Genomic DNA, 15,016 nt, shown 5'->3' on the forward strand with positions numbered 1-15,016 from the left:
CTGCAATGGCAAATGGCTCCTTGATATGTTTTGAACCCATACCGAGCTGCAATTAGGTAAACGTGTGACCAGGGTGACTCCCTTAGTTCAGCATGGTGAGTATCAAAGGGTAGGACAGTTGGCAACTACTCAAAAGGTCGTGGTAACTGGTTTACAATGGAGAAACCATCCTCTTGAACACTTTCCCATTTGGGAACCATGCGGCATATTATCAAGGGGGGCGATAGGCAATTTTCGCCGCTTTAGCGGCCGAAGCGGTGAAAATTCTATCGCCCTATTAGCAAGCTGTCGCCAACAGCAGTTAGCGACAGCTTGTAGGTGATAGCGAGCGGTTTGGGGCCCGCTTTGCATGTTAGCGATAATTATCGCTAATGACATGCAAAGTGGGCATTCCCAACCCGTTAGCGACTGAAAGCAGTCGCTAACGTCGCTAACACCTATTAGTAAGGCAGGCTTAGCAATGGCAATATTCGCGCTAAGCGCGAATATGGCCAAAAACGAACACCTGCCCAGACCAGTTCTTAGCCATGTTATCCAATGGGAGGTGGATAACATGGCTAAGAACATTTAGTCGCTAATGCGTGAATATCGCTGTATTCTCAGCGATATTCACGCTATCGCCGGAAAAATTATCGCTTTGGAGATAAACATAGCTAATAGCACGTTATCTCAGCGATAATTTCCGGTGATGCTTAGCGATAAAAAAATCGTTGCTAAGCCTAGTTAGCGATAAATATCGCTAATCCTGGGTAATATGCCCACATGTTTGGTGACCGCAGGGTGTGCAGGCAGTGTTAAATGAAACCACTGGAAGATCCTGGCTATGATTTCTCAAATGGAGAGCATGGGTTTCTTTAAGGAACATCGGCTATTTAAAAAAAAAAAAAAACAACACTCCGGTCTCCTGTGATCCTCAGTTTCTGCCATTGGTTTGATACATCCATTCAGTCTAGTGAACAGCAGTGTTTGTTGCTATTCCCAACCTCGAGGAACCTTTGTGATGCTAAAAGCTAGAGCAAAACAATTGTCAGCAGTGGTTACATCAAGGACAACCTAGTTTATATTGAGGATTTAAGTTTCGAATTAAAAAACATTGCACATTAAAAATACATTCCAAATTATTTGAACGCTAATCAGTGCACATCCCATAGAGGGTGCCTCGAACCCTCCAAAGGACTAAGGCCTGCGATAAGTTTCCATGTATCTGATAAGAGCACCCTTAGCAGAGCAGTGGAATTCATTTACTAGTCTTATGATTATTCGAACAATGTTGGACCTGCCATAGCTTTTTGAAATCATATGTTCATAAATCTTTCATTTTTGTAAACTGACCCTCAACAATACCACTACTTCCCCTATTAGACACCTATACCTGCTTATATGTCTAACTAAGGTTATTATTTAGGGACATAGGGGCACATGCATCAAGATATTTACCCGTCGCAAATGGGCCGATTCTACGAATCGGCCCATTTGCGACCGGTAGAAAGCAATTTCCGATGCATCAACCTAAAATGCATTTCCAAAATAGATAATCGCAATTTTTGCGATTACCTATTTTGCAAATGCATTTAGGGAATCGCAATTTGCGATTTCCTAAATGCAATGCAGGAAGCATTTTCAAAATGCGACTTTGCATTAAGGAATAGCAAATTAGCATCAAATCAAAGTTGATTCTAATTTGCAAATCCTTAGAAAAATACACAACATTGCAATTTTCTAAGTGCCATGTGGCGCATACACATGCCCTTAGGGCATGTGTGTGCGCCACATGTGCCCACTTACCTGTTTTGGGGTGCATCGGGCCGGCTTTAGGCCCCCCTAGCACCTTTGCAATTGCATTCACAATTTGCGATTAAATATTTGGTAATCGGAAATTGCAAATGTTTTCCCATTCCAATGGGCCTCTAGGTCCATAGGAATGAATAGGAAAGCATTCCTTAATAGCGAATCGCGAATCGCTATTATTTTCAGAGGAATCACTATTATTTTTGCTAAACCTACATGGATAAGGAATTGTGACTCCTGAATAGCGATTCCTTAAAATACGCTATTAAGGAATCTCAATTCCTTTTCATGATGCATGTGCCCCATAGTTTGGGTCCAGAACAATAGGTTAGACTTTACCTGTCTAACCTGGTGTGAAATTGTGTACAGTGTTACGAAAATTACATTTGTACAGCAATACGCAGGTTTGAGAGCCAGGTGGGCTCCTTGTGTTATGATTACCACTTGATTATATATCTGTGTTTGTATTTTATTACAAAATGTATGTAGCCCTAACTACCCCATGCGGGCTGCTGAGGCGCTTGCCTACAGGTTTAGCACAGTACACTGCCTGGGACGTGTGGTTGGAAGGATATCGGGCCATATGTACGAGAGCATTTTCCCATAAACACATAATGGTTAAAACCTTTTGATATATTTGGTTAAAACCCTTTGATACATCTGGCTGATTGTCTTTGTTCTGATCCTATGTGGACATTTTTCCATGTTGTGAGTTAGGACCACCGAGGTGCAGCTGTTCTGTTATGGGACACAGCGCTAAGCAGTGTGATAGATGAAGGAGGGTGAGAGATAGGTGCGCAGTGTACAGGTTTTAATAAGCTGACAGCTTTGAGCCGCTCCGCAGATTCATTTTTGGTATTTCTTATGTTCATAGTCCACTTAGCTGGTTACTGCACTGGGCTCTCCATTCTGAGATATTTTGTTTAACCCTTTCGATGCTGATGACGGAACCGCTCCGTCATCAGCCGCGGTAGCACTGTGCTGATGACGGAGCGGTTCCGTCATGGCCCGCTCGCCGCGCCTGTGCCGCGCGGGGTCCGCGCCTGCGCTGGGGATTCCATTGAGCGGGCCGGGCCAAGACGGAACCGCTCCGGCATGAGCACAGCTCAACCGAGGCTGGTGACGGAGAGGTTCCGTCACCAGCATGGGCGCGCCACGTAGCCGCCCGCCCCCTTAGCGCTGCGGCGGAAAAGCCGCCGCAGAGAAGGTGTTAAAGTTCATGGTCCTGAGCATGCATACATTTGTGGGAGAACTGGTGGTTAGATCTGCAGGGATGAACTTTGTTATCATCACCCCAAGTGTGACTGTCATTGAGAGATGCTGAGAAGTGGCCAGAGTATGTAGCTAGTTGGGACCTGCAGTTCTGGCCAAAATTAGAGTACTCTCTTGCCCAGCGGAATCTGGTAGATGTCTTCAGTTATCCCACACCTGTTAAAATGGCAATGGTTGATTTATTGCTGTGGACTAGTATACTACCGAGTAATCAGTAAAGGGAATTATTAGACTTCTATATGAACTACAACTGACTGTCTGATTGCGAAGTGTTATGATATTGGTTTAGTTATAAATTGTATTGTGATTTCTTTGTATAGCGCTTACTACCCCTGACGACTAGGCATTGTTGTGCTCTACCAAAGCCATTCAATGCAATTACTCCAGTTTCTATGTGGTATATCACATGAGTAGGACAATAGGTGTGATATTTAGTGGGAGAGGGGAGTGGGAATTTCATGGAGTGGTTGGCGATATTAATAGACGCGCTACAGGAGATGAGGCATTATTAGGGTGCAGGAGTATGACTTTTAAAAAAGAGGTTGTGATCGTTGATATAACGTGTGGGAAATTTGCAGAGGTACAATAATATGGATTAAGCCAACATGCATATGATTTAGAGTAGGCTGTGCTCAGAGCCAGGAGGCATGCAGAGGATGGAAATGTAGGAGAGGGTCATTAGAAGGACAAAGGAGAGTTGACAACCGGGAGTTTTAAGTCAGCGTTGGTTTTTCAAGTAGGAACTTTGGGAATGTTGTGGAGGATTTCTGAGATAGCATGCAAGAACTAAAAAAGGAAACAACATTATTTGCATGTGTTACAATACCAGTGTATGCATGGGAACCGTAGAGTTAACACACACCACCACCACTTACCGGGTAAATACAGTTCAATTAATCCCTTCCATGCTTGTGACGGAACCACTCCGTCACGAGGCACGGGTGCCGTGTGCTCTTGATGGAGTGGTTCCGTCATGCCGCAGCCACTTCGCCCATGCGGCATCAATTCCCCGCGGGTGAATTAATGAGCGGGCGGGGCTATGACGGAACCACTCCATCTTAAGCACAGCCCACCCGCGGCTCGTGGCGGAGTGGTTCCGTCACAAGCATGGCGGCACCGCGTGACCTCCCCTCCCCCCAGCTTCACGGCGGAATTACCACTGCAGCCAAGGGGTTAATATGATGTCATTTTTCTCAGAAAACCGATTGAAGAAACCACAAAACAGGAATGTTTTACTTTAAATGTTTGTGCTCGAGATGCTCTTACCCTTTCCATCTGGTGATCAGGGTGGGATGAAGGATAATAGTGTGGTTTAGTGCTGTAAAAATAATACATCTCAGGGCATGTAGTATTAGGCTGTCTCCAGTCTGAAGCAGCTGCAACAATGACAGATGAGATGCTGCATCTGGCTTCATTAAACCTTCCTGTAGCAGTAATAGGACACACAAAGGGAAGAAACCACCTTACCTGAGCAATAGCAAATGCAGCCCTGCCCCTCACAATTCCCATCTCTCAAACCTGTAGTGCTCAGGAAGAACACGTCATCAGCAGCCCCTCCCCAACGAGACCTTCTTTGAATTTCGAAGGGGAGCCCTGTTCTCATTCCTTCCCAACCCATCATCAGTGAGGCATAGGAATGGAGGTATTAATGTTCTGTATGTGGAAAACCAAAATCTGACTACCAGTATTGCAGCTGTCACAACGTTGTATGAATCTGACACATGTTGCGCTCTCTTCATAACCAAGCCTAACTGTGCATGATGACTTTTCCCCCCATTAAATTTCCTAATTTATGTTCACAGTACAGTGGTCGTTGCACAGCTACCGTGTATGTCGCGCTCAATGGCTCAATTGCTAGTTTCGAAATGGGCTGCGTGCCAGCAGCCGCAGGTAAGAACCTCTAATCACAAGTCCATCAGACCGTAACTAAACCACAACTAAATCCTAGCAACCTCTGCCTTTCCTATATATTTAGAACCTGAATAATTGCATAATATTAAAAGGTGTCTTCCTTGGGCCTGGTACTTCTCCATAGTTCTGCAGTTTTTGAAGTATGAAAAGTTTACCAAGCTTGTCGTTGCCTGTGCAATGTTTTTCTGGGCGCTACAAGATCATTTTCATTGCATGGCAAAATCATTTCATTGCAATTGGTATGAGATGTTCCGGAAAATGTATACAGTCTTTTTCTCCGCTGGTCTACATGTTGCAAATATTTTTCTATGCATTGGGGATTGCACTGGAGAAAACCACTAAAGGATCTGGGCCTAGATGTAGGTAATTTTATTTTACCACTTCTTAAATACCGAATTTTACCGATTCGGCATTTAAGAAGTGGTAAAATAAAGGGGGGGGATGTAGGTATTACAGAATCGGTAAATACCGAATCGTTAAGATTCGGTATTTACTGATTCTGTAAATACCAATTCGGTAAGGCCCATTGATTGCTATGGGCCTTGAAGCCCATAGGAATCAATGGGCATTACCGAATCGGTATTTACCGATTCGGTAAATACCGATTCCAGCAAGGGTGCAGGGGGTGTCACTTTGACACCCTCAAGCACCCCAAATACAGGCATGTGTGCCATGTGGCACACAGACATGCACTAAGGGCATACCTGTCTGTCACATGGCATAGGTGTGCATGCACACATGTGCATGCACACCTGGATTCGGTATTTTACCACCCAATTGGATTGGGTGGTAAAATACCGAATCTGAAAGGCCTTTGGGACTCAGAAGAGTCCCACCTACATCTAGAAGTTACCGAATCGGTAAAAATACTGATTCAGTATTTTACCGATTCGGTAAATTTACCGATTCTGTAAATTTACCGAATCGGTAAAATTGTCCCCCTACATCCCAAAAACCCATTTACCGGTCGGTAACGGCCGAAATCGGCCGTTACCGGACGGTAAATGGCCACCTACATCTGGCCCCTGGTGAATAAAACATTTTTGCTGTTGCAAGGTTTTAAACATCACAGTCTTTGCAACCACGAAAAAATGCAAGATGCAATGTGTGAAGAGCGCATTACTAACCAGAAACCAATTCCTGACTTGCAGACTGGCTTTGCAACTGATTGTGATATAGAAGACAGGAGGAGTGTGAAAGGGGCACCCCCTGCTCCTACTGAATTGCAATGGAAGGTATAAATAGTCTGTGATCACAATTGTGATTACCATTAATATTATACTAACTCCCTAAAATGAAATGAGTCCAGGAGTCCACTGTCAGGTGCGAATAACAGCAGCAGAATTACATGGAATATGTATGGGATTGTTTCAGCATAAGTTTGCCTGTTTTTGTTTTCTTCGCCTTTGTATGTTTGTTTACTGGCACTTTAGATAAGTATACTTTATTGCTTGATTAATAAAAATCATTACAATGGTGAACATGCAAGCATTATAAAACATATCAAGAATAATTATTGAAATATTTACATTTGTACCATCACGATGGAAATGAAAGATAAAATTCATCAGAAAATGATTTAACCCCTTCGCTGCTGGCCCGTTTCCGCCGCTGTGCGGTAAACAAACGAACAGGGGCGGGCCATGACGAACCCCAGCCGTCATCAGCACACGAGCACCGTAGTGCATGACGGCTGGGGTTCGTCATCAGCATACAAGGGGTTAAAATCCAAAAAACCTATTTATAAAAGCAGTTGTAAACCATGATTATCCGTTCTAGTTTTTCCATCTACTCTAACCACAGGCAGACATTTGCTATTAAGGAGCAACAATTAATTACTTTAATAATATAGTTCCGTGTTTGTGGTGAGGATCCTGGGGTTGTAATCCATTTATGTAATAAACCCCCTGCATACAGTGTTTCAAAGGATTCCAGGGATGCACAGGAAGACAGGTCAACCCGTACGCCAGGGCCGTTATCAGCTACTCTTGTGTAGTACAGAGGGCTATGCAAATCGGTAAAGAGTACAACTGGAGCGCAGGGCTTTGTCTGTCTTTTGATGGTTAACCATTGATGGCTTACAGGGTCTCGCTGTTTGCAAATTTTCTTGCTGTTCCTGTAACAAACTTGGTGAACCTGATGTTAAGCTGTGGATTATCCGGCTTCATTGATGCAAGAATGGCTTGACGGCGTGTACGGATACCAAGTTTGTTCCATTCGCTCTTTAACAATTTCTTTCGCTCGTCATGAACTGCAGGACAAAGACATACCACGTGCTCGATTGTTTCTGTATTGCTCCCGCAGCCCCTGCACATTTCGTTGGGATTTGCACAGCGCCATCTTGGCAGGTGATACAGAAATGGCCATTCACCCATTCTGAGGGCCAATAATCTTTTTTTCCACAGCACTGAGTAGGTACATGACAGATGTGGTTCCATAATCCCTGGCTTAAATCCTGAAACAATTGTCCAGGCGTGCTTACGTTGAACCAGTTGGGCTCTGTCCGAGTGAAAGGACCAGAGGCATACGTTTCTTTTGATATGGGCTTTAAGTGCCTGCTGCGATGGATGGGAGGTCCAATTTCTTCTGTGTCAAGGAGTTTTAAAGAATCTTGCAAGTAGCACCGGTATGAGCTACCAATTTGACCAGCTGAGATTTCCAGCCACAAGAGGGCCTCCAGGCTTCCTTCTCTGGAGCTACGCAACTTGTTGCACAACCTATTGTACGCTCCACGCCCTATTGCTTGGCGGTCTTGAAGACCAAAATCAAGACGTATTTAGGCAGGGGAGGAGGATTTAGGTAAGCCCAATACCTGTTTGAATATTCGTGTTATTGTTTTGTTCATAGGACTGTTGTCTTTCCCTTGCATGATCTCCTGGCTGTAGGTGAGGAAATTGATGATTTTTGCCTTCATTACAGTTATAAGTGGGGTTAGACTAGGACCTGCCAGTGTACATGTAGTGTTTTAAAACTATGAATATTAAGGGGAGCCAGAGTGCTGGAACCCAAGATGGTTGCATTGTAATGTGGCTCTGGAGGTCTGGAGACCGGATTCATTAAAATATTATACATTTCAGCACTGCATAGCAGTGCTTTCAACTGATGTGCTGGCTCACCTGATTCCAGCCTGAGGCCAGGTGCTGAGATGCCCGGAGACCTTGGTCAGCTGGTCGGGGACTGATGGCGCAGGCATTGGCTCGCAGGCCCACCCTCGGTGAGAGGTGGATTTCCCTGCTGGGCCAAGCGCTGAGCTGATGAGGGAGGGGTGTCCCAAGCACTATGCCTGGAATCTAGAAGAGGCTGCTGGGCGCTCTGCTGCTTAGGCTTGGACTGCCCTATTGGGACCCTGTAGGGCTCCGCAGCCAAACAAAAGGGGTGCACCTCATCTTTCTGTGCTCCCTTGGGTCACATTTTGTCAGTAAAAATAAACTTCTTCCCAAACAGACACTGCTAAAGGGGGCCTGCAAGTACTGCAAAACTTCCCCCAACCCTTGTACTTGGCATCTGTTGCAAAACAATAGAGACCCTGCTGCATCAATGACCCAAGGCTCCAGTGGTGGGCCTCAAGGCCTGTAACAATGAGCTAGTGGCATATTGGTGAATTGGGGATGTACGGCTTTACGACGTGTACTTTTACACCGCGTGCCGTTACAACGCGTTTTTTTTCAATGCAAGTCGTTACCACGACTTGCGTTGGAGGGGGTGCAGACTTAGGAATTTTTTAATTTACTATTCCAACACCAGCCTACGTACAGTAGGGAAGGTGTTGAATAGTAAATTAAAAAATTCCTTGTCCTGCAGCGCCCTCCAGCGCAAGTCGCGGTAACGACTTGCGTTGAAAAGACCACGTTGTAACGGCACGGCGGTGTAACAGTCGCGTCGTAAAGGCTGTTCCCCGTGAATTGGTAGTTTACGGTAGGCATCACACGTATAAATCTGCTCCTGCCAACACGCCTTTACGTTCTCAGGTGGTTGGGGATCTACTCTTCCCTCTGGGCACACGTGTTGTGAAAATTGCACTTCAGTACTCAACGCAATTGCATTGCGTGCCTGAGGCACTCCAAAGCACGCTGAGGCAACATCAGAATCACCATCCACAAGGCGGCCTACTGTGATCCGGTAAAAGTCACTCATTGGTTGAGATTGAGATCTTGAACTGGCATTACCGTTTTTACCAATAAGTGCCTTTTGGCTGCGGTAGCCGGGCTTGACTTGCAGCTAAAATCACACTATGTCATGGTGAACAGCACAACATCTTCCAGACTGGTTGGCCTGGAGTCATTAAATACTTATAGGGCTGGAGCGGGACCCATGGGATCTTATGCACTTCATAGCTTTGCCCTCGGAGCACCCTGGTACTAGGTGATTAAGTGCTAATATCAGATGGCTACTGAGCCCACTTTGAGAAATATTATAATGAGCAAAAAAACAATAAGGAATCTTGCCTGCCTTTCGAATGCCGACATGTACAGATAATGGTGGACACCGAGTCACAGCAAAAATGTCATGGTGCACAGTGTACCCAGACAAAGTAGAAACTCTAAACATCAACTTTCTACTTAAACTATTGCAGAAGAGTCTTTCCTCCATAGACAGCAAAATAGGAGATATGAATTTCTGGAGATTTCAGTGGAAATAGTGCTGAAAAGAACTAAGCACCAATGATAGTCTAGGAAACCGGGACACTATGACCTAAATGCAATTTCATGCTGACCACAAAGGAGCCTTTTGCAGCTAGTTGTGTTCCTGTAGGCTTACAGGTGGCCAACCAACAAATTCTTCGAGTCCATTTATTTGTCTTGGAAGCAAGAAGAAGCAAGTCCAGTCCTTCAGGACTCCTCTGAGATCACAGACAGCAGGTCCAGTCGTTTTCTGATCTTCTTCAGGTCTGGAAAGTATTTTGGTTTATACTAGCTAGTGAGTGGAAATGACTGCTGGGCCCTTTCTAATCAATGGAGAAAAGGGTTTTCAGGGGAAAGCCTCTCCACTTTTATAGCACTTCTTGTTTGTTTTATTGGAGACTAGTCCAGAGTGCGCTATTCTAAGGAAAATCCAAGATGGCATAGGTCTTCTGCCCTCGAAGGGAGCTTGAGTGGTAGTCAGGGGCGTGTTTGGGAAAATGAACAGTCCCCTCTTTCTGGAGTACCCCAAACTGTATCTGGGACCAGCACCTTCTACTACTGGGCTAAAGCCCAATTTGCTAGCTTGGTCCTAAAGTGCAAAAAACCGTTCCCTCCTTAGCTGTGTATTGGTAGGTTTCACTTCTTTCTCTTTCAAGTTAATGAAGTTCCTGAACATTCCCCAGCTGTCCCTCCTGAGCTGATATGTTTCTCATTGTCTACCCTCGGCCCATCCTGTCAACAGACTTAGGCCGTTGTTGGTGCTCTGGGAGCAGTTTTCTTACCTCATCAAGATCAAGCATGCGACAGACCAAGTGCTGTCAGGCTTAGGAAAATTATCCTCCAGGCGCGCCAGACAAGGAATTGTAGCTTTGTAAAAGTCATTTTTCCTCAATATGGATAAACAAATCCAACCCAAACACAAGGAGATGATGGACGAAGTGCCGAAGCTTTTCAGACACTCACCCCCAGTCACAGATCTAGGTTGAATCCATCATCATTCTTTTGCTCACTTCGCCACCCCAGTTCAGACAAAGCTATATTCGAATCAGTCTTGACCCTGTGCCTCATGGGAACAGACCAGCCCGAACTGCCAAGCCATGTCTTTCCTGGACCGGAAACAAGCATCCTGGGAGTGGTTTCGAGCTAACAGCCCTCATTAGCCAGGCTAGCTTGAATCCAGTGGCAAAGTGAGCAAATGATCCACTTCTGGGCATACCCTGCCAATGTAGAGTGAACAAATCCAACTCCACCCTAAGATTCTACTTTTAAAAAATATTAAAAATATTGGTTAAATAGTTTTTCTAGCTTCTCCCAAACCCTAGATAGCAAAATTGATATTTTAATATGTGCTCTAGATTTCCTCATAGGACAGCCAGAGCCCTCCACAGTGAAAATAACTTTAGAGGGCTTGCCACTTTCGGTTCATGACAATATTACATTTCTACATGTTCAGTTTTTTAATACTATGCACCCTTCCTTTGTGGGCTACTAAGCCTACATAGTGGTGACTTATTAATATTTGAAAGAACGGGTTTCCCCCTTTCAAAATGGTTATTTTGACAGGCTGACCTGCAGGTTTAAACTGCAGCAGTCAGGTTAGATCGGTAGCCCTGAAGAAATATTTTCCTTGTCACACTAATGAATGGCACAGTAAGTGCTGCAGCACACAAGTGTCATTTAACTTTGCATGCAATCGGTGTAGTCTTTATGCCACATACCATGGCCGTACATTAGAGTTAAATATGCCAATTGGGGTTAGCCATTTTTTATGTTTTAGGGGTTAGAGAACATGAACATACAGGGGGCACTAGACAGCAGTGCCCCATTATGTAGAATCTAAAACACAGCAGTTACTAGTAGTAGGGTTCCAACAGATTGCTGATTCCAGGACTCAGTGCCAGAGAGGTTGTACTACTGAATAGGATAACAACTGTGCACATAGGGAAGCATAGATTTACAATTCCTCACTCCACATCTGCATACTTTGAGTACATAGGTACATACATGTTTGGTTAGGGATAGAAAACCTAGACTTGCTTACCTGTCTGTACTTTGTTTGTCCTCCTTCTTTTGTCCCATCTATATTTACGGTGCACACCTACCAGATGAAAGTCTGCAGTTCCCTAGGAGCAAGTTGAAGGTCTAATTACAGGCCAAGCCTAAGACATAAGGGGCCGATTCACAGAACTAATCTGAGACAAAATCCTAAACTCCCTACTTTTGGTATTCACAGAAGGCACTTACGATTTTTGGTATTCACGAGTACGGAGAGTTCCTTACGGGTGCAGAGAGTACGGTCCGGGTGCGGAAATTCCGGCCCGAGTGCGGACGTAAAGTTAGGAGTCGTAAGTGCATTCCGCGAATACCAAAAAACGTAAGTGCCTTCTGTGAATACCAAAAGTAGTAAGTTTAGGATTTTGTCTCAGATTAGTTCTGTGAATCGGCCCCTAAGTGTTTAGTTCTCTTCAGAAATTGAGAATGTCTGTTTCAAATCTTAAGTGGGTACGAAAGATGTTCCACATTGTGGAGATTTGCACGTGTAGAATTGTGGTACTAGATTGTGTGTATGTGTAAGGCCTGTAAGCGAAAAGGTTGTGACTGAATTACCTTATTTATGTGTATTTAAATAATCTATAATTATATATTGTAATTTAACTGAATGGTTAATTGTCCATAAAAGAGGTAAAGTCACAGGTAAACTTACCAAATGAGCATAATGCAACAGAAAATATTGCAATAATTCCAGACTCTGATCATGCACTGAATGTGACATATATATGATGGGTTTACGTAATAGTGGAGCAGGGCCAAACTAAAAGGACTTGTAGGACTATTGTGTGGCTTTGAGAATCAAGTGTTGGTTTCCTAAATATCGTCTGCAGCACACAACACATCTCTCATTTAAAGGAGAAATGATGGCACAATATGTCTCAAATTCTTACATTATCAAATGGAGGAACATTCTGGTATAACTGTTGTTAATTACTGATAGAGATAACAAACTACATAAAGAGGACACACATTTTCTATATGCAGGAAAATCCCTTTATATGTGGGCTTCTTGTGTCTGGAGTCGACACTTGACTGCTGCATCTGTGCCAGCCATTCAAAGCCATCTGAGATACCCCAGGCGCAGCCCATATTCAATTTCTCATTTAATATTTCATTAAGAGGGTGGTGTATAAAAACTAGAGCCCTACCCTGAATATAAGTCACAAGATCAATAGCGACAGAATATCAACCTTCATTAATATCATATTCATCCCTACACCCTGAAGTAAAACATTTACTATTCTTAACGCATTCGGCAATTACCTTTGGAAGTAAGTGTAAGGGGAGCTAAGAAAAGTACTGACCTTATAATGTAATAGTAGGTCAAAGAAGTGGATGCAATATCGTTCCATGTAAGAATGACCCTTCCTATCCTTTCCTCGCAACTGGTTGGGCAGTAAAATTCTGTTACAAGGCTCTTGTACTGCCAATTCTAGTCTTGAGATGCTCTAATGTAACTGTTAGCAGTGGTTTCCAGGTATACTAGCCCTCATTATATTGGATTTGTTGAGGAGTCAACACTGAGGTTTATCAATAAAAACATAATTGCAAATTAAGCTCCATGTCCCATTTACAACCTACCAATGTTTTTTTTCCAGATGTGTTTTAAAATGTTGGGGCAGATTTACAAGCCCCTTGTGCCTCATTTGCGCTGCCGTTGCGTCTCTTCTGTGATGCAGCGGCGGCGTAATCCATGCGCCACATTGCGCCTTCTTTACAACGTGACGCATCTAGGGAGATGTGTCACGTTGTAAAGCTCTGCACCACATGAAACCTGCCTCAGGTTCACTGTGGGCATTCTGACACGGGGGGGGGGGGAGTTCCGTTTCAGGAACACCTCGGAAAAGTACCTGAGTGAAATCTACAAGATTTCACTCAGTTACTTTTCCGACGCCGCTGCGTCAAAACGTTGTGCATGCTTGAAGCAGGCGTAAGGCTTGACGCACCGTGTTGGACGTAGGCAAAGTTGGAAAAGTGCTGGAGTTGCGTCACGCCCTCGACCCAACTCCAGCACTGCGCCAACTTACGCTGGCAGATGTAACACACATCTGTTTATCCTTGCGCCATGATGAGCCGTATTGTAAATGTGGTGCACCTGTGGTGGCGCAAGGGTAAACTTGCGTGACGCATCTTTCCTAGTGCATCCCTGCTGATTTGCAGGGATGCGTCAGGAAACGTAAATCTGCCCCGTAGTTTTTGCAACTTATTCACTGTATTGTTTAGGGGAGGATGTGAAAGGGAGAAGAACCCCCCCCCCCCCAACCTTCATATGAATTGATCTTCAAATCCTATCCAATTTTGTCCAATTGTGCAACCATATTATGGTTTAAGATACCTCAACTGAAGCATATTGCCCCCAATATTCCTCGGGGAGATATTCTCAGGCCCACCATAGCGATTGAACCCTTCAAAGTTTTTACTGCGGTTAATTATCCAGTGTGCTTCCAAATGCACAATTATCTTAAGCAAGCTATGGCGAGAACTGGGGTATGGCCCATTTGAGGGTTCTGTGGAGTGTTACACCTAAAATTTGATAATTGCATAGGTGGAAAGAACCACTACAAACAATAAGATCTACAATAGCTTGCAGCACAAGTAGGTGAGCTCATAACGGAAGGCTTCCTGTGATATTCAAGGAGAGGGTACGGTGACTTTGACAGTTGAACATACTTGTGTTTAATGATCAAGTAGGGTAAACGTTGCTCTACTAACTGTCTGTTTGATGTCTTCTGCAAAAGTGATGCCGTGCCTTGGATGTCCAACTCACATATCGAGCAACAGCGCAGAGCTGAGGCCAATCCTGAAATTGATCATTGGGAATTTTAATGAAGGAACCGAACTAAACCTTTTCAGAATGGAAGAAGTATTGTCAGCCACTTCACAGGTGAGCCCTTGTATATTTTCCTCTGGAGATCACTTAAATTGTATGTCAAGTGAATGTAAAAGAAGGACAAACATTAGACAGGCATTGAATGAGGAACTGACCAAAAGTGAGGAAGAGTATAAATATTGAGGTGTCCTTCTCATTCACTCAATCCACTGTCTGGAAGCTGGTGGTGCCCCCATTTGGTTGGCCTAAATTTTCACCAAGGTTTAATATTTTGTTTCAGTTAGCCTCGGATGAAATGTTTGAGTACGCTAGTATAATCTCACATAATTTCCAGCATTGCGCTTTGCACTTGTTATGAGAAATTCCTGTGTATATGTCACTATGCCACATGTAAGTAAGTAAGTAAGTAAGTAGATGTTTATTGTTTAGTCAATTAAAACCGTAACAATAAAAGACATATATATATATACAGAATCAGAATTAAAAGAGAATAAACAATTTGTCAATTTCATCTCTATAAAATACTCGTGGAAAGGGGCGA

At 44.0% G+C, this 15,016-nt stretch overlaps 1 protein-coding gene across 1 annotated transcript in view; it reads left to right on the plus strand.

Moving 5' to 3' along the window:
• The window catches only part of LOC147684012 (T-kininogen 2-like), a 95,592-nt gene extending 80,919 nt beyond the window's left edge, over positions 1-14,673 (plus strand). Inside the window, exons 9-10 of the mRNA XM_086944358.1 lie at positions 4,863-4,950; positions 14,384-14,673. Coding sequence (XP_086800484.1) covers positions 4,863-4,950; positions 14,384-14,658 — 363 coding nt within the window. The 3' untranslated portion in view covers positions 14,659-14,673. The remainder of the gene's footprint in view (positions 1-4,862; positions 4,951-14,383) is intronic.
• Positions 14,674-15,016: the final 343 nt, after the last annotated feature.

Source organism: Lissotriton vulgaris, chromosome 11 (assembly GCF_964263255.1).
Source record: "Lissotriton vulgaris chromosome 11, aLisVul1.2, whole genome shotgun sequence".
In the NCBI taxonomy this organism is placed as follows: Eukaryota; Metazoa; Chordata; class Amphibia; order Caudata; family Salamandridae; genus Lissotriton; species Lissotriton vulgaris.